At 40.6% G+C, this 21,340-nt stretch overlaps 1 protein-coding gene across 4 annotated transcripts in view; it reads left to right on the forward strand.

Moving 5' to 3' along the window:
• The window catches only part of trim71 (tripartite motif containing 71, E3 ubiquitin protein ligase), a 139,694-nt gene extending 131,339 nt beyond the window's left edge, over window positions 1–8,355 (forward strand). For 3 of the 4 annotated variants that reach the window (XM_062030208.1, XM_062030210.1, XM_062030207.1), the window contains exons 5-8: window positions 617–859; window positions 925–1,422; window positions 5,457–5,597; window positions 5,662–8,355. In XM_062030208.1, the coding sequence (XP_061886192.1) occupies window positions 617–859; window positions 925–1,422; window positions 5,457–5,597; window positions 5,662–6,234 (1,455 nt within the window). In that variant the 3' untranslated portion in view covers window positions 6,235–8,355. The remainder of the gene's footprint in view (window positions 1–616; window positions 860–924; window positions 1,423–5,456; window positions 5,598–5,661) is intronic. The other variant, XR_009822220.1, reaches the window with a different exon arrangement.
• The last annotated feature ends 12,985 nt before the right edge of the window (window positions 8,356–21,340 follow it).

Consider the following 21,340-nt stretch of genomic DNA (forward strand, 5'->3'; position numbering starts at 1 on the left):
TCCTGTTCTGTCTCCTGTAATGTTTGATCCTGTTCTGTCTCCTGTAATGTTTGATCCTGTTCTGTCTCCTGTAATGTTTGATCCTGTTCTGTCTCCTGTAATGTTGATCCGGTTCTGTCTCCTGTAATGTTTGATCCTGTTCTGTCTCCTGTAATGTTTGATCCTGTTCTGTCTCCTGTAATGTTTGATCCTGTTCTGTCTCCTGTAATGTTTGATCCTGTTCTGTCTCCTGTAATGTTTGATCCTGTTCTGTCTCCTGTAATGTTGATCCTGTTCTGTCTCCTGTAATGTTTGATCCTGTTCTGTCTCCTGTAATGTTTGATCCTGTTCTGTCTCCTGTAATGTTTGATCCTGTTCTGTCTCCTGTAATGTTTGATCCTGTTCTGTCTCCTGTAATGTTTGATCCTGTTCTGTCTAGCTATATGCATTACAATCACATTTTACAGCAACAACATGCTAGCTTAGCCTATCAGCTCAACAAAAAAGATCGAACTTGCATTGACGGACAGTCCAGGCTTTACTGTAAGACGTGTAGCGAAGCCCTTTTGCTGGCTGCTAGGAGATCAGTCCACGAGGATGAAAGCTCTCAAAGTGTTGCATAATTGTCCACTTGCAGTTGGAGAAGATCCGGCAGGTGAAGGCCAAGTCGCTGTATCTTCAGGTGGAGAAACTGCACCAGAGTCTCAGCAAGTTGGACAGCTCCATTGCCGCCGTCAGCCAGGTTCTGGATGAGGGACGCCACATCGACGTGCTGCTGGCGCGGGAGAGAATGCTGAGTCAGATCCATGAGCTGAAGGCCCTGAGGGCCCTGATGCAGCCGCAGGAGGACGACTGCTTCATGTTCACACCTCCGGACCAGGTAGGAGCTCTCAGGTGAGCACTGTGCCTGCTGCAAAGATGCTAATGTTTCTTCCTCTGCCACAGGCGCTCTACATAGCCATCCAGTCCATGGGCCTGATCAGCAGTGGCGCCTTCGCCCCCGTCACCAAAGCCCAAGGCGAAGGTCTGAAAAGTGCGCTTCAGGGCAAGCACGCCTCCTTTACTGTGATGGGATACGACCACGACGGGGAGCCGCGTCTGTCCGGCGGTGACGTCGTGACCGCCATGGTCATGTCCGTCTCCGACAGCGCCATGTCCACCGCCGACATCAGCGACCACCACAACGGCTCGTACACCGTCAGCTACGTGGCCAAATGTGAGGGCGAGCACCTGGTGTCCGTGCTGGTGTGCAACCAGCACATCCAGGGCAGCCCCTTCAAGGTGTTTGTCAAGTCAGGACGCAGCTACGGATCCCTCGGCGCACAGGTGTCATCCTTCGGTGCCGAGGGCGAAGGCGACGGTCAGCTGTGTCGTCCCTGGGGAATCAGCGTGGACAAGGAGGGTTATGTGGTGGTGGCGGACCGCAGCAACAACCGCATACAGGTATGATTATAGTGTATTTATATCAAACATACAGGTATGGTTATAGTGTATTTATATCAAACATACAGGTATGGTTATAGTGTATTTATATCAAACATACAGGTATGGTTATAGTGTATTTATATCAAACATACAGGTATGGTTATAGTGTATTTATATCAAACATACAGGTATGGTTATAGTGTATTTATATCAAACATACAGGTATGGTTATAGTGTATTTATATCAAACATACAGGTATGGTTATAGTGTATTTATATCAAACATACAGGTATGGTTATAGTGTATTTATATCAAACATACAGGTATGGTTATAGTGTATTTATATCAAACATACAGGTATGGTTATGGTGTTTGTTTATATCAAACATACAGGTATGGTTATGGTGTATTTATATCAAACATACAGGTATGGTTACGTTTATTTCAAACATACTGGTATAGTTAGGGTGTTTATTATAAATATACAGGTGTATTTATGATGTTTATTTCAAACATACTGGTATAGTTAGGGTGTTTATTATAAATATACAGGTGTATTTATGATGTTTATTTCAAACATTCAGGTGTATTTATGATGTTTGTATCAAACATACAGGTATGGTTATGGGGTGTATTTATTTCGAACATACAGGTGTATTTATGTTTATATCAAACATACAGGTATATTTATGATGTTTATTTCAAACATACAGGTATAGTTAGGGTGTTTATTATAAACATACATTAACAGCGCGTCACTTTTCCCACATTTTATTCTACAACCTAAATCCAAAATATAATGAATGTATTTTTGTCCTCAACATTCTACACACAATACCCCATAATGCCAATGTGAATTGTATGTATTTATTTATTTTTCGTATTTATTAAAAATTAAAAAAACATATAAAATCACCTGTACATAAGTATTCACAGCCTTTGTCATGAAGCTCAAAAGTGATATCAGATACATCCTGTTTCAATCATTGAGATGTTCCTACAGCTTCATTGGAGTCCACCTGTGGTAAAGTCAGTTGGTTGGACATGATTTGGAAAGGTCCACACCTGTCTATATATAGTAGGTCCACACCTGTCTATATAGAAGGTCCACACCTGTCTATATATAGTAGGTCCACACCTGTCTATATAGAAGGTCCACACCTGTCTATATATAGTAGGTCCACACCTGTCTATATAGAAGGTCCACACCTGTCTATATAGAAGGTCCACACCCGTCTATATATAGAAGGTCCACACCTGTCTATATATAGTAGGTCCACACCTGTCTATATATAGAAGGTCCACACCTGTCTATATAGAAGGTCCACACCTGTCTATATATAGTAGGTCCACACCTGTCTATATATAGAAGGTCCACACCTGTCTATATATAGAAGGTCCACACCTGTCTATATAGTAGGTCCACACCTGTCTATATATAGTAGGTCCACACCTGTCTATATATAGAAGGTCCACACCTGTCTATATAGAAGGTCCACACCTGTCTATATATAGTAGGTCCACACCTGTCTATATAGAAGGTCCACACCTGTCTATATATAGTAGGTCCACACCTGTCTATATATAGTAGGTCCACACCTGTCTATATAGAAGGTCCACACCCGTCTATATATAGAAGGTCCACACCTGTCTATATATAGTAGGTCCACACCTGTCTATATAGAAGGTCCACACCCGTCTATATATAGAAGGTCCACACCTGTCTATATATAGTAGGTCCACACCTGTCTATATATAGAAGGTCCACACCTGTCTATATATAGTAGGTCCACACCTGTCTATATAGAAGGTCCACACCTGTCTATATATAGAAGGTCCACACCTGTCTATATATAGTAGGTCCACACCTGTCTATATAGAAGGTCCACACCCGTCTATATATAGAAGGTCCACACCTGTCTATATATAGTAGGTCCACACCTGTCTATATATAGAAGGTCCACACCTGTCTATATAGAAGGTCCACACCTGTCTATATATAGTAGGTCCACACCTGTCTATATATAGAAGGTCCACACCTGTCTATATATAGAAGGTCCACACCTGTCTATATAGTAGGTCCACACCTGTCTATATATAGTAGGTCCACACCTGTCTATATATAGTAGGTCCACACCTGTCTATATAGAAGGTCCACACCTGTCTATATATAGTAGGTCCACACCTGTCTATATAGAAGGTCCACACCTGTCTATATATAGTAGGTCCACACCTGTCTATATAGAAGGTCCACACCTGTCTATATAGAAGGTCCACACCCGTCTATATATAGAAGGTCCACACCTGTCTATATATAGTAGGTCCACACCTGTCTATATATAGAAGGTCCACACCTGTCTATATAGAAGGTCCACACCTGTCTATATATAGTAGGTCCACACCTGTCTATATATAGAAGGTCCACACCTGTCTATATATAGTAGGTCCACACCTGTCTATATATAGAAGGTCCACACCTGTCTATATATAGAAGGTCCACACCTGTCTATATAGTAGGTCCACACCTGTCTATATATAGAAGGTCCACACCTGTCTATATATAGAAGGTCCACACCCGTCTATATATAGAAGGTCCACACCCGTCTATATATAGTAGGTCCACACCCGTCTATATATAGTAGGTCCACACCTGTCTATATATAGAAGGTCCACACCCGTCTATATATAGAAGGTCCACACCCGTCTATATATAGAAGGTCCACACCCGTCTATATATAGAAGGTCCACACCTGTCTATATATAGTAGGTCCACACCCGTCTATATATAGTAGGTCCACACCTGTCTATATATAGAAGGTCCACACCCGTCTATATATAGTAGGTCCACACCTGTCTATATATAGAAGGTCCACACCCGTCTATATATAGTAGGTCCACACCCGTCTATATATAGAAGGTCCACACCCGTCTATATATAGTAGGTCCACACCCGTCTATATATAGAAGGTCCACAACCGTCTATATATAGAAGGTCCACACCCGTCTATATATAGTAGGTCCACACCCGTCTATATATAGAAGGTCCACACCCGTCTATATATAGTAGGTCCACACCCGTCTATATATAGTAGGTCCACACCCGTCTATATATAGAAGGTCCACACCCGTCTATATATAGAAGGTCCACACCCGTCTATATATAGTAGGTCCACACCCGTCTATATATAGAAGGTCCACACCCGTCTATATATAGAAGGTCCACACCCGTCTATATATAGTAGGTCCACACCCGTCTATATATAGTAGGTCCACACCCGTCTATATATAGTAGGTCCACACCCGTCTATATATAGAAGGTCCACACCTGTCTATATATAGTAGGTCCACACTTGACAGTGCATGGCAGAGCACAAAGCAAGAATGAAGTGGAAAGAACTGTTGTTAGACCTTTGAGACAGGATTATCTTCAGGTAGAAATGTGGGGAATGGTACAGACAAATATGTGCTGACTTGAAGGTCCCAATGAGCACAGTGGCCTACACCATCATTAGTGGAAGAAGTTTGGAACCACCAGGACTCTTCCTCCAACAGGTTGGCCGTCTGAACTGAGTGATCCGGGGGGAAGGGCCCTAGTCCAAGAACTGGATGGTCACTCTGTCAGAACTGAACTACAGCATTCCTCTGTGGAGAGGAGAACATTCCAGAAGGACAACCATGAGTGTTCTTAAGGCTGTGACATAAGACAGTGTTAAAAGTGAAGTGCTGTGTGGTTATTTCAAAGATGTGTTGATGTTGACTCGCATTGAAGACTGGAGGCATGGAGTTACTTGATCCTCTGTGGTGCCCAGGTCTTTTAAAAGCTTCATTCTTTACATAAATGCTCCTCACAGGTCTTCTGAAGAGCCTGACCGATGAACACCAGAGGTGAAGAGAAATATTTATGTAGCAGCGAGTCTTGCAGACATTATGGAGCTGCAGTCTGAAATGTCTGGACAGTCTCTGGTTTATTGTAGTAGAAGTCAACTGCATTATTGGGTTTGTGTCCCGTCTATGGATGAATAAATGACATGTTTTCCACTTCTCTGCTCAGATATTCAAACCCTGTGGCGCATTTCACTACAAGTTTGGCTCTCTGGGGTCCCGACCGGGTCAGTTTGACCGCCCGGCCGGGGTGGCATGTGACAGCCAGAGACGAGTCATTGTGGCCGACAAGGACAATCACCGTGTGCAGGTACTTCTGGACTGACATCTAAACATCTTGCTGCGTATAAACAGCCATTTGCTTTCCTTGACAGGTGTTTACGTTTGAGGGCCAGTTCCTTCTAAAGTTTGGGGAGAAGGGGACCAAGAACGGGCAGTTCAACTACCCCTGGGACGTGGCTGTCAACTCTGAGGGTAAGATCTTGGTCTCAGACACCAGGAACCACCGTGTGCAGCTCTTTTCCCACGACGGCTCTTTCCTCAACAAGTACGGCTTTGAGGGGGCTCTGTGGAAACACTTTGACTCCCCGAGAGGCGTGGCCTTCAACCACGAGGACCACCTGGTGGTGACCGACTTCAACAACCACCGGCTCCTGGTCATCCGGCCGGACTGCCAATCGGCTCGCTTTCTGGGCTCCGAGGGCATCGGTAACGGTCAGTTCCTGAGGCCTCAGGGCGTGGCTGTGGACCAGGAGAACCGCATCATTGTGGCAGACTCGCGCAATCACCGCGTGCAAGTCTTTGAGCCCAATGGCAACTTTTTATGCAAATTTGGAACTCAGGGGAGTGGCTTTGGACAGATGGACCGCCCTTCTGGTGTGGCCGTGACGCCGGATGGAGTCATCGTGGTTGTTGACTTTGGGAACAATCGGATCCTCAAGTTCTAGGGGGAACAAACCAAAGGTTCTCTCCCTCTGTTTCACCGTTTTCTGAAGGAAACGGAGGCCAGAGAATGAATCCCAAAACTGGAGGAGAGCTGAAGGAGGACTTGAGAGCAGGTTGATGAGAAGGAAATGAGCTCACATTCTGGTTGATTGATCAAAGGGAAACTTCCATAACATTTTCCTTTCCTCTTTCTCAGCTGCTCTCAATTCTCTGGAATCTCTCCTCAAGAATCCTTCTCAGGGAATTTCTCACTTTTCTTGAACGCTGGTAAGCTCTCTGCTCCACACCTACCTCATGTAGCTCTTTATGAATGTCACTGAGCAGAGGTTTATTAGTCAAGAAGTCTACCTCTATACTTTATTTAAGAGAGACACAAAAAGATTCTTTATTTTTTCTTCTTGCACAGGATTAATGGAATTCTTGCTGTGCTATTGTTTGACTATGAGTTAAGTGAACCTCCTGAATGTTGTTGCTGAGACCGCTGCATTATTCATTCTCAGTAGAAGGCTTTCCTCGGACACGTACACTCGTCCTTTTCTTCTTGTTGCATAGTCGTGACGGCCCAGCCAGAAAAATCCATAGCTCAGGTTATAGTTGGGCTGATAAGAACCGAGGAAGGCTTTTCAGGCCCTCCTATTTAGCTTTACCGCCTCGCGGATTAAATGCATTCTTGGAGGACCAATCACTTTTATTGTCCTCACCACCTCGTTGCATCTGGTCAGACTGGACCCATGAGGCCTAAAGATCCAGTTCTGAACCACAAGGATGCAAAGATTAGTATGCAAGCGTCTCCTTGGAAAAGTGAGGAGCCATGTGATGCATTTGTTGAGATCTATTAGTGATCTTAACGTAGAGATTTAATCGTAGAGTCCATGTCCCCCCTGAGGCATGCTGTGTGACAAAAGCCTCAAGTCCACGGTCTGGAGGACAAAAAGAACACCACCACTTTGCAATCCTTTGGATGGCGTGGTGGAATAGCCACCCCTATAGGGCGATTGGACCTGACCGCAAAGCCACGCCCACCCCAATTTATTATAAACGCTCAGGTCATCGCACCCGGTGCTAGTAGACCGATCCTCTAAAGATGGAGGTCTATAGACCAACTACTAGTCAACCAAAGTTAGAATATCTGCACAGGCCAACTATATATATATCTAAAGAGAAAAGTCAGGTCGTTAAATAATCATTGCTGGCATAACTCATGGAGTTGATAGTGCTGTTGGAGAAAATAAGATCCTTTTTTCTCTCCACCTAGAGAACCAAAGAGAAGCCCATTGCAGTATCCCCCGAACTCACTGCTCCGTCTTATGTACAACAATCCATAACTGGAACACAGACGGCAGTAGCCCAGAATGGCAGTAGCAACCCATAACTGTAGCAACCCAGAACTGTAGTAACCCATAACTGTAGTAACCCATAACTGTAGTAGCCCATAACTGTAGTAGCCCATAACTGTAGTAATCCCTTAACAGCAGTAATCCAAAACTGTAGTAGCCCATAACTGTAGTAGCCCAAATCTGTAGTAGCCCATAACTGTAGTAACCCATAATTGTAGTAATCCCTTAACAGCAGTAATCCAAAACTGTAGTAGCCTATAACTGTAGTAGCCCAAATCTGTAGTAGCCCATAACTGTAGTAGCCCATAACTGTAGTAGCCCAAATCTGTAGTAGCCCATAACTGTAGTAACCCATAATTGTAGTAATCCCTTAACAGCAGTAATCCAAAACTGAAGTAACCCATAATTGTAGTAGCCTATAATTGTAGTAACCCCTTAACAGCAGTAGCCCATAACTGTAGTAACCCATAATTGTAGTAGCCCATAATTGTAGTAGCCCATAATTGTAGTAGCCCATAACTGTAGTAACCCATAATTGTAGTAGCCCATAACTGTAGTAACCCATAATTGTAGTAGCCCATAATTGTAGTAGCCCATAATTGTAGTAACCCATAAACACGGACTTCAATCTGCACCCCACTTGAAGGCACTGGACAAGTGAAGTTCCAGCAAAAGAAAAGGTAGAAATATTCCTCTCCTCTGAGCAGGAACCATCTGGAACTACATTCTGCATCAGCTAGGAATGAAAGTGTTACCTAGCACTGCCTTCAGTGTCTCTGCAGCAGTGTTACCTAGCACTGCCTTCAGTGTCTCTGCAGCAGTGTTACCTAGCACTGCCTTCAGTGTCTCTGCAGCAGTGTTACCTAGCACTGCCTTCAGTGTCTCTGCAGCAGTGTTACCTAGCACTGCCTTCAGTGTCTCTGCAGCAGTGTTACCTAGCACTTCCTTCAGTGTCTCTGCAGCAGTGTTACCTAGCACTTCCTTCAGTGTCTCTGCAGCGGTGTTACCTAGCACTGCCTTCAGTGTCTCTGCAGCGGTGTTACCTAGCACTGCCTTCAGTGTCTCTGCAGCAGTGTTACCTAGCACTTCCTTCAGTGTCTCTGCAGCAGTGTTACCTAGCACTGCCTTCAGTGTCTCTGTAGCAGTGTTACCTAGCACTTCCTTCAGTGTCTCTGCAGCAGTGTTACCTAGCACTGTCTTCAGTGTCTCTGCAGCAGTGTTACCTAGCACTGTCTTCAGTGTCTCTGCAGCAGTGTTACCTAGCACTGCCTTCAGTGTCTCTGCAGCAGTGTTACCTAGCACTGCCTTCAGTGTCTCTGCAGCAGTGTTACCTAGCACTGTCTTCAGTGTCTCTGCAGCAGTGTTACCTAGCACTGCCTTCAGTGTCTCTGCAGCAGTGTTACCTAGCACTGCCTTCAGTGTCTCTGCAGCAGTGTTACCTAGCACTGCCTTCAGTGTCTCTGCAGCAGTGTTACCTAGCACTGCCTTCAGTGTCTCTGCAGCAGTGTTACCTAGCACTTCCTTCAGTGTCTCTGCAGCAGTGTTACCTAGCACTGCCTTCAGTGTCTCTGCAGCAGTGTTACCTAGCACTGTCTTCAGTGTCTCTGCAGCAGTGTTACCTAGCACTGCCTTCAGTGTCTCTGCAGCAGTGTTACCTAGCACTGCCTTCAGTGTCTCTGCAGCAGTGTTACCTAGCACTGCCTTCAGTGTCTCTGCAGCAGTGTTACCTAGCACTGCCTTCAGTGTCTCTGCAGCAGTGTTACCTAGCACTGCCTTCAGTGTCTCTGCAGCAGTGTTACCTAGCACTGCCTTCAGTGTCTCTGCAGCAGTGTTACCTAGCACTGCCTTCAGTGTCTCTGCAGCAGTGTTACCTAGCACTGCCTTCAGTGTCTCTGCAGCAGTGTTACCTAGCACTTCCTTCAGTGTCTCTGCAGCAGTGTTACCTAGCACTGCCTTCAGTGTCTCTGCAGCAGTGTTGCCTAGCACTGCCTTAGTCCTCTTCCACTCCTCCGTGGTCACATGACTGCTGCCTGAGGAGACCACACAGGTGCTCACACATCCTCTGCCTCTTGGAGGTGTGTCCTCTCATGCGGCACACTTTCTCCATTTGAGAGTTCACCTTTGAAAGCCACTCCACTAGTGTCCACCTGGTCAGTGGGTCTTTACCTCAACATTTACTGTACCTTCACCTGATCAGTGTTCTTTACCTCAACATTTACCTTCACCTGATCAGTAGGTCTTTACCTCAACATTTACCTTCACCTGATCAGTGGGTCTTTACCTCAACATTTACCTTCACCTGATCAGTGGGTCTTTACCTCAACATTTACCTTCACCTGATCAGTGGGTCTTTACCTCAACATTTACCTTCACCTGATCAGTAGGTCTTTACCTCAACATTTACCTTCACCTGATCAGTGGGTCTTTACCTCAACATTTACCTTCACCTGATCAGTGGGTCTTTACCTCAACATTTACCTTCACCTGATCAGTGGGTCTTTACCTCAACATTTACCTTCACCTGATCAGTGGGTCTTTACCTCAACATTTACCTTCACCTGATCAGTGGGTCTTTACCTCAAATTACCTCAACATTTACCTCAAACCACTTTGGAATACCTCATTTTGACTTGTGTGTTGTTGCCTATGTTCACATACCTCATCAGATGTTTACACATCGCAGATATACCTCATTACATCATACATCAAAAGTTGATATACCTTATTACATCATACATCAAAAGTTGATATACCTTATTACATCATACATCAAAAGATGATATACCTTATTACATCATACATCAAAAGTTAATATACCTCATTACATCATACATCAAAAGTTGATATACCTTATTACATCATACATCAAAAGTTGATATACCTCATTACATCATACATCAAAAGTTGATATACCTTATTACATCATACATCAAAAGTTGATATACCTCATTACATCATACATCAAAAGTTGATATACCTTATTACATCATACATCAAAAGTTAATATACCTCATTACATCATACATCAAAAGTTAATATACCTCATTACATCATACATCAAAAGTTAATATACCTCATTACATCATACATCAAAAGTTGACACACCTCATTACATCATACATCAAAAGTTGACACACCTCATTACATCATACATCAAAAGTTGATATACCTCATTACATCATACATCAAAAGTTGATACACCTCATTACATCATACATCAAAAGTTGATACACCTCATTACATCATACATCAAAAGTTGATACACCTCATTACATCATACATCAAAAGTTGATACACCTCATTACATCATACATCAAAAGTTGATACACCTCATTACATCATACATCAAAAGTTGATATACCTCATTACATCATACATCAAAAGTTAATATACCTCATTACATCATACATCAAAAGTTGACACACCTCATTACATCATACATCAAAAGTTGACACACCTCATTACATCATACATCAAAAGTTGATACACCTCATTACATCATACATCAAAAGTTGATACACCTCATTACATCATACATCAAAAGTTGATACACCTCATTACATCATACATCAAAAGTTGACACACCTCATTCACACACACCCTAACACACCCTAACACACCCTAACCCTCAAAAGTTGATATACCTCATTCTTTTCACCGTGCAGGACCAAAGATGGTTTTAAAAAAGTGGTCTTGTGCTCCATCAGCAGTTTTGTTGCTCCCCCGCCATTCATTGCCTTTGTTACTTTTTATGTTGTTGTTTGAAGAAGAATAGTGAACTATTAGTGAGTGCCAAATGTGCTGATGATGATGATGATGATGCACTTACTGAGCACACCTGGCAACTATCACCTCAACTTAGTATTAACTCCATCATGGTTAGTATTAACTCCTTCATGATGGTTGGTATTAACTCCTTCATCATGGTTAGTATTAACTCCTTCATCATGGTTAGTATTAACTCCTTCATCATGGTTAGTATTAACTCCTTCATGATGGTTAGTATTAACTCCTTCATCCTTCATGATGGTTAGTATTAACTAACCTTCAAGATGGTTAGTATTAACTCCTTCATCCTTCATGATGGTTAGTATTAACTAACCTTCATGATGGTTAGTATTAACTCCTTCATCCTTCATGATGGTTAGTATTAACTCCTTCATCATGGTTAGTATTAACTCCTTCATGATGGTTAGTATTAACTCCTTCATCATGGTTAGTATTAACTCCTTCATGATGGTTAGTATTAACTCCTTCATCCTTCATGATGGTTAGTATTAACTAACCTTCAAGATGGTTAGTATTAACTCCTTCATCCTTCATGATGGTTAGTATTAACTAACCTTCATGATGGTTAGTATTAACTCCTTCATCATGGTTAGTATTAACTCCTTCATCATGGTTAGTATTAATTCCTTCATGATGGTTAGTATTAACTCCTTCATGATGTTTAGTATTAACTCCTTCATCCTTCATGATGGTTAGTATTAACTAACCTTCAAGATGGTTAGTATTAACTCCTTCATCCTTCATGATGGTTAGTGTTAACTAACCTTCATGATGGTTAGTATTAACTCCTTCATGATGGTTAGTATTAACTCCTTCATCCTTCATGATGGTTAGTATTAACTAACCTTCATGATGGTTAGTATTAACTAACCTTCATGATGGTTAGTATTAACTCCTTCATGAAGGTTAGTATTAACTCCTTCATGATGGTTAGTATTAACTCCTTCATCCTTCATGATGGTTAGTATTAACTCCTTCATGAAGGTTAGTATTAACTCCTTCATGATGGTTAGTATTAACTAACCTTCATGATGGTTAGTATTAACTCCTTCATTCTTCATGATGGTTAGTATTAACTCCTTCATGATGGTTAGTATTAACTCCTTCATGATGGTTAGTATTAACTCCTTCATCCTTCATGATGGTTAGTATTAACTCCTTCATGATGGTTAGTATTAACTCCTTCATGATGGTTAGTATTAACTCCTTCATCCTTCATGATGGTTAGTATTAACTCCTTCATGATGGTTAGTATTAACTCCTTCATGATGGTTAGTATTAACTCCTTCATCCTTCATGATGGTTAGTATTAACTCCTTCATGATGGTTAGTATTAACTCCTTCATGATGGTTAGTATTAACTCCTTCATGATGGTTAGTATTAACTCCTTCATCCTTCATGATGGTTAGTATTAACTCCTTCATGATGGTTAGTATTAACTCCTTCATGATGGTTAGTATTAACTCCTTCATCCTTCATGATGGTTAGTATTAACTCCTTCATGATGGTTAGTATTAACTCCTTCATGATGGTTAGTATTAACTCCTTCATGATGGTTAGTATTAACTCCTTCATGATGGTTAGTATTAACTCCTTCATGATGGTTAGTATTAACTCCTTCATGATGGTTAGTATGAACTCCTTCATGATGGTTAGTATTAACTCCTTCATGATGGTTAGTATTAACTCCTTCATGATGGAGTCCAGCAGCAGTGTAACTCCTTCTTCAGTCTTTAAGAGGAACTTTGCTTTTCTTGCATGCTGAAAGAAAGAAAGAAAGAAGACACGATCGGGCAGCTTGACTTTTTGGCCGCTTTGGATATTAACCCCGAAGGCAACTGACCTTTGACCTTGTTGGCCACGCCTCTCAATTGTCAGCCACGCCTCTCAATTGCCGGCCATGCCTCTCAATTGCCGGCCACGCCTCTCAATTGTCAGCCACGCCTCTCAATTGCCGGCCACGCCTCTCAATTGCCAGCCACGCCTCTCAATTGTCGGCCACGCCTCTCAATTGCCGGCCACGCCTCTCAATTGCCAGCCACGCCTCTCAATTGTCGGCCACGCCTCTCAATTGCCAGCCACGCCTCTCAATTGTCGGCCACGCCTCTCAATTGCCGGCCACGCCTCTCAATTGCCGGCCACGCCTCTCAATTGTCGGCCACGCCTCTCAATTGCCGGCCACGCCTCTCAATTGTTGGCCACGCCTCACAATTGCCGGCCACGCCTCTCAATTGTTGGCCACGCCTCTCAATTGTTGGCCACGCCTCTCAATTGTTGGCCACGCCTCTCAATTGTTGGCCACGCCTCTCAATTGTTGGCCACGCCTCTCAATTGTTGGCCACGCCTCTCAATTGCCGGCCACGCCTCTCAATTGTTGGCCATGCCTCTCAATTGCCGGCCACGCCTCTCAATTGTTGGCCACACCTCTCAATTGTTGGCCACGCCTCTCAATTGTTGGCCACGCCTCTCAATTGTCGCAAAACTAAAGCAGTGGTGTCCAAAGTGTGGCCCAGGGACCATTTAGACAACATGGCTGTGAATCACAGAGAGAAGGAAATGTTCTGTAAATCTTTCACAGGAGTTCAATCGTTACCTGAAGCACAGGTGTCACATACCCAGAAGCACAGGTGTCATATACCCAGAAGCACAGGTGTCATATACCCAGAAGCACAGGTGTCATGTACCCTGAAGCACAGGTGTCATGTACCCTGAAGCACAGGTGTCATATACCCAGAAGCACAGGTGTCACATACCCAGAAGCACAGGTGTCATATACCCAGAAGCACAGGTGTCATGTACCCTGAAGCACAGGTGTCATGTACCCTGAAGCACAGGTGTCATGTACCCTGAAGCACAGGTGTCACGTACCCTGAAGCACAGGTGTCACGTACCCTGAAGCACAGGTGTCATGTACCCTGAAGCACAGGTGTCACGTACCCTGAAGCACAGGTGTCACGTACCCTGAAGCACAGGTGTCACGTACCCTGAAGCACAGGTGTCATATACCCTGAAGAACAGGTGTCACGTACCCTGAAGCACAGGTGTCACGTACCCTGAAGCACAGGTGTCACGTACCCTGAAGCACAGGTGTCACATACCCTGAAGAACAGGTGTCACGTACCCTGAAGCACAGGTGTCACGTACCCTGAAGCACAGGTGTCACGTACCCTGAAGCACAGGTGTCACGTACCCTGAAGCACAGGTGTCATATACCCTGAAGCACAGCTGTCATATACCCTGAAGAACAGGTGTCACATACCCTGAAGCACAGGTGTCACGTACCCTGAAGCACAGGTGTCACGTACCCTGAAGCACAGGTGTCACGTACCCTGAAGCACAGGTGTCACGTACCCTGAAGAACAGGTGTCACGTACCCTGAAGCACAGGTGTCACGTACCCTGAAGCACAGGTGTCATATACCCTGAAGCACAGGTGTCATATACCCTGAAGCACAGGTGTCACGTACCCTGAAGAACAGGTGTCACGTACCCTGAAGCACAGGTGTCATATACCCTGAAGCACAGGTGTCACGTACCCTGAAGCACAGGTGTCACGTACCCTGAAGCACAGGTGTCATGTACCCTGAAGCACAGGTGTCACGTACCCTGAAGCACAGGTGTCATATACCCTGAAGCACAGGTGTCACGTACCCTGAAGCACAGGTGTCATATACCCTGAAGCACAGGTGTCACGTACCCTGAAGCACAGGTGTCATATACCCTGAAGCACAGGTGTCACGTACCCTGAAGCACAGGTGTCACGTACCCTGAAGCACAGGTGTCACGTACCCTGAAGAACAGGTGTCACGTACCCTGAAGCACAGGTGTCACGTACCCTGAAGCACAGGTGTCATATACCCTGAAGCACAGGTGTCATATACCCTGAAGCACAGGTGTCACGTACCCTGAAGCACAGGTGTCATATACCCTGAAGCACAGGTGTCATATACCCAGAAGCACAGGTGTCATATACCCAGAAGCACAGGTGTCATATACCCTGAAGCACAGGTGTCACGTACCCTGAAGCACAGGTGTCATATACCCAGAAGCACAGGTGTCACATACCCAGAAGCACAGGTGTCATATACCCAGAAGCACAGGTGTCATATACCCAGAAGCACAGGTGTCATATACCCTGAAGCACAGGTGTCACGTACCCTGAAGCACAGGTGTCATATACCCAGAAGCACAGGTGTCATATACCCTGAAGCACAGGTGTCATATACCCAGAAGCACAGGTGTCATATACCCTGAAGCACAGGTGTCACGTACCCTGAAGCACAGGTGTCATATACCCTGAAGCACAGGTGTCACGTACCCTGAAGCACAGGTGTCATATACCCTGAAGCACAGGTGTCATATACCCTGAAGCACATTACATTCCAAACATTTTTGGGCTAAACTTAAATATTGCATTGACTCTTAATTTGAAAGCAAATGATGTATAAAAATGAGCACAGTGAAAATTAATTGACAGTAAAATAGTGTTAGCTGATGTTGCTACACAGTAATTAATACACCATAGATTAGACAGTAAAATAGTGTTAGCTGATGTTGCTACACAGTAATTAATACACCATAGATTAGACAGTAAAATAGTGTTAGCTGATGTTACTACACAGTAATTAATACAACATAGATTAGACAGTAAAATAGTGTTAGCTGATGTTGCTACACAGTAATTAATACAACATAGATTAGACAGTAAAATAGTGTTAGCTGATGTTGCTACACAGTAATTAATACACCATAGATTAGACAGTAAAATAGTGTTAGCTGATGTTGCTACACAGTAATTAATACAACATAGATTAGACAGTAAAATAGTGTTAGCTGATGTTGCTACACAGTAATTAATACAACATAGATTAGACAGTAAAATAGTGTTAGCTGATGTTGCTACACAGTAATTAATACAACATAGATTAGACAGTAAAATAGTGTTAGCTGATGTTGCTACACAGTAATTAATACAACATAGATTAGACAGTAAAATAGTGTTAGCTGATGTTGCTACACAGTAATTAATACAACATAGATTAGACAGTAAAATAGTGTTAGCTGATGTTACTACACAGTAATTAATACAACATAGATTAGACAGTAAAATAGTGTTAGCTGATGTTGCTACACAGTAATTAATACAACATAGATTAGACAGTAAAATAGTGTTAGCTGATGTTGCTACACAGTAATTAATACAACATAGATTAGACAGTAAAATAGTGTTAGCTGATGTTGCTACACAGTAATTAATACAACATAGATTAGACAGTAAAATAGTGTTAGCTGATGTTGCTACACAGTAATTAATACAACATAGATTAGACAGTAAAATAGTGTTAGCTGATGTTGCTACACAGTAATTAATACACCATAGATTAGACAGTAAAATAGTGTTAGCTGATGTTACTACACAGTAATTAATACAACATAGATTAGACAGTAAAATAGTGTTAGCTGATGTTGCTACACAGTAATTAATACAACATAGATTAGACAGTAAAATAGTGTTAGCTGATGTTGCTACACAGTAATTAATACACCATAGATTAGACAGTAAAATAGTGTTAGCTGATGTTGCTACACAGTAATTAATACAACATAGATTAGACAGTAAAATAGTGTTAGCTGATGTTACTACACAGTAATTAATACAACATAGATTAGACAGTAAAATAGTGTTAGCTGATGTTACTACACAGTAATTAATACACCATAGATTAGACAGTAAAATAGTGTTAGCTGATGTTGCTACACAGTAATTAATACAACATAGATTAGACAGTAAAATAGTGTTAGCTGATGTTGCTACACAGTAATTAATACAACATAGATTAGACAGTAAAATAGTGTTAGCTGATGTTGCTACACAGTAATTAATACAACATAGATTAGACAGTAAAATAGTGTTAGCTGATGTTACTACACAGTAATTAATACACCATAGATTAGACAGTAAAATAGTGTTAGCTGATGTTGCTACACAGTAATTAATACAACATAGATTAGACAGTAAAATAGTGTTAGCTGATGTTGCTACACAGTAATTAATACAACATAGATTAGACAGTAAAATAGTGTTAGCTGATGTTACTACACAGTAATTAATACACCATAGATTAGACAGTAAAATAGTGTTAGCTGATGTTGCTACACAGTAATTAATACAACATAGATTAGACAGTAAAATAGTGTTAGCTGATGTTGCTACACAGTAATTAATACAACATAGATTAGACAGTAAAATAGTGTTAGCTGATGTTGCTACACAGTAATTAATACAACATAGATTAGACAGTAAAATAGTGTTAGCTGATGTTGCTACACAGTAATTAATACAACATAGATTAGACAGTAAAATAGTGTTAGCTGATGTTACTACACAGTAATTAATACAACATAGATTAGACAGTAAAATAGTGTTAGCTGATGTTGCTACACAGTAATTAATACAACATAGATTAGACAGTAAAATAGTGTTAGCTGATGTTGCTACACAGTAATTAATACAACATAGATTAGACAGTAAAATAGTGTTAGCTGATGTTGCTACACAGTAATTAATACAACATAGATTAGACAGTAAAATAGTGTTAGCTGATGTTGCTACACAGTAATTAATACAACATAGATTAGACAGTAAAATAGTGTTAGCTGATGTTGCTACACAGTAATTAATACACCATAGATTAGACAGTAAAATAGTGTTAGCTGATGTTACTACACAGTAATTAATACAACATAGATTAGACAGTAAAATAGTGTTAGCTGATGTTACTACACAGTAATTAATACAACATAGATTAGACAGTAAAATAGTGTTAGCTGATGTTGCTACACAGTAATTAATACAACATAGATTAGACAGTAAAATAGTGTTAGCTGATGTTACTACACAGTAATTAATACAACATAGATTAGACAGTAAAATAGTGTTAGCTGATGTTGCTACACAGTAATTAATACAACATAGATTAGACAGTAAAATAGTGTTAGCTGATGTTGCTACACAGTAATTAATACACCATAGATTAGACAGTAAAATAGTGTTAGCTGATGTTGCTACACAGTAATTAATACAACATAGATTAGACAGTAAAATAGTGTTAGCTGATGTTGCTACACAGTAATTAATACACCATAGATTAGACAGTAAAATAGTGTTAGCTGATGTTGCTACACAGTAATTAATACAACATAGATTAGACAGTAAAATAGTGTTAGCTGATGTTGCTACACAGTAATTAATACAACATAGATTAGACAGTAAAATAGTGTTAGCTGATGTTGCTACACAGTAATTAATACAACATAGATTAGACAGTAAAATAGTGTTAGCTGATGTTACTACACAGTAATTAATACAACATAGATTAGACAGTAAAATAGTGTTAGCTGATGTTGCTACACAGTAATTAATACAACATAGATTAGACAGTAAAATAGTGTTAGCTGATGTTGCTACACAGTAATTAATACAACATAGATTAGACAGTAAAATAGTGTTAGCTGATGTTGCTACACAGTAATTAATACAACATAGATTAGACAGTAAAATAGTGTTAGCTGATGTTGCTACACAGTAATTAATACAACATAGATTAGACAGTAAAATAGTGTTAGCTGATGTTGCTACACAGTAATTAATACACCATAGATTAGACAGTAAAATAGTGTTAGCTGATGTTGCTACACAGTAATTAATACAACATAGATTAGACAGTAAAATAGTGTTAGCTGATGTTACTACACAGTAATTAATACAACATAGATTAGACAGTAAAATAGTGTTAGCTGATGTTACTACACAGTAATTAATACACCATAGATTAGACAGTAAAATAGTGTTAGCTGATGTTGCTACACAGTAATTAATACAACATAGATTAGACAGTAAAATAGTGTTAGCTGATGTTGCTACACAGTAATTAATACAACATAGATTAGACAGTAAAATAGTGTTAGCTGATGTTGCTACACAGTAATTAATACAACATAGATTAGACAGTAAAATAGTGTTAGCTGATGTTGCTACACAGTAATTAATACAACATAGATTAGACAGTAAAATAGTGTTAGCTGATGTTGCTACACAGTAATTAATACACCATAGATTAGACAGTAAAATAGTGTTAGCTGATGTTGCTACACAGTAATTAATACACCATAGATTAGACAGTAAAATAGTGTTAGCTGATGTTGCTACACAGTAATTAATACAACATAGATTAGACAGTAAAATAGTGTTAGCTGATGTTGCTACACAGTAATTAATACAACATAGATTAGACAGTAAAATAGTGTTAGCTGATGTTGCTACACAGTAATTAATACACCATAGATTAGACAGTAAAATAGTGTTAGCTGATGTTACTACACAGTAATTAATACAACATAGATTAGACAGTAAAATAGTGTTAGCTGATGTTGCTACACAGTAATTAATACACCATAGATTAGACAGTAAAATAGTGTTAGCTGATGTTGCTACACAGTAATTAATACACCATAGATTAGACAGTAAAATAGTGTTAGCTGATGTTACTACACAGTAATTAATACAACATAGATTAGACAGTAAAATAGTGTTAGCTGATGTTGCTACACAGTAATTAATACACCATAGATTAGACAGTAAAATAGTGTTAGCTGATGTTACTACACAGTAATTAATACAACATAGATTAGACAGTAAAATAGTGTTAGCTGATGTTGCTACACAGTAATTAATACAACATAGATTAGACAGTAAAATAGTGTTAGCTGATGTTACTACACAGTAATTAATACACCATAGATTAGACAGTAAAATAGTGTTAGCTGATGTTACTACACAGTAATTAATACAACATAGATTAGACAGTAAAATAGTGTTAGCTGATGTTGCTACACAGTAATTAATACAACATAGATTAGACAGTAAAATAGTGTTAGCTGATGTTGCTACACAGTAATTAATACACCATAGATTAGACAGTAAAATAGTGTTAGCTGATGTTGCTACACAGTAATTAATACACCATAGATTAGACAGTAAAATAGTGTTAGCTGATGTTGCTACACAGTAATTAATACACCATAGATTAGACAGTAAAAATGATGGTACTGCTTTTCCATTTTTCATTGATATACTGTATAAAAATGAATATACCGGTCAGATTTTGGCAACTGAGCTGTGAGTTTTTTAATTGTAAAAGCTACAGATTTTTTTTTGTTACATAATTTTTACAGTTTACGTAAAAAACAATGCATTTTTAACAATGGTGTAGTACTATCATGAGGCAGTTGAATAATGGTGTAGTACTATCATGAGGCAGTTGAATAATGGTGTAGTACTATCATGAGGCAGTTGAATAATGGTGTAGTACTATCATGAGGCAGTTGAATAATGGTGTAGTACTATCATGAGGCAGTTGAATAATGGTGTAGTACTATCATGAGGCAGTTGAATAATGGTGTAGTACTATCATGAGGCAGTTGAATAAAGGTGTAGTACTATCATGAGGCAGTTGAATAATGGTGTAGTACTATCATGAGGCAGTTGAATAATGGTGTAGTACTATCATGAGGCAGTTTATTAATGGTGTAGTACTATCATGAGGCAGTTTATTAATGGTGTAGTACTATCATGAGGCAGTTGAATAATGGTGTAGTACTATCATGAGGCAGTTGAATAATGGTGTAGTACTATCATGAGGCAGTTTATTAATGGTGTAGTACTATCATGAGGCAGTTGAATAATGGTGTAGTACTATCATGAGGCAGTTGAATAATGGTGTAGTACTATCATGAGGCAGTTGAATAAAGGTGTAGTACTATCATGAGGGTGTTTAATGATGGTGTAGTACTATCATGAGGGTGTTTAATAATGGTGTAGTACTATCATGAGGGTGTTTAATGATGGTGTAGTACTATCATGAGGGTGTTTAATAATGGTGTAGTACTATCATGAGGGTGTTTAATAATGGTGTAGTACTAT

Source organism: Entelurus aequoreus, linkage group LG20 (genome assembly GCF_033978785.1).
Source record: "Entelurus aequoreus isolate RoL-2023_Sb linkage group LG20, RoL_Eaeq_v1.1, whole genome shotgun sequence".
Taxonomy (NCBI): domain Eukaryota; kingdom Metazoa; phylum Chordata; class Actinopteri; order Syngnathiformes; family Syngnathidae; genus Entelurus; species Entelurus aequoreus.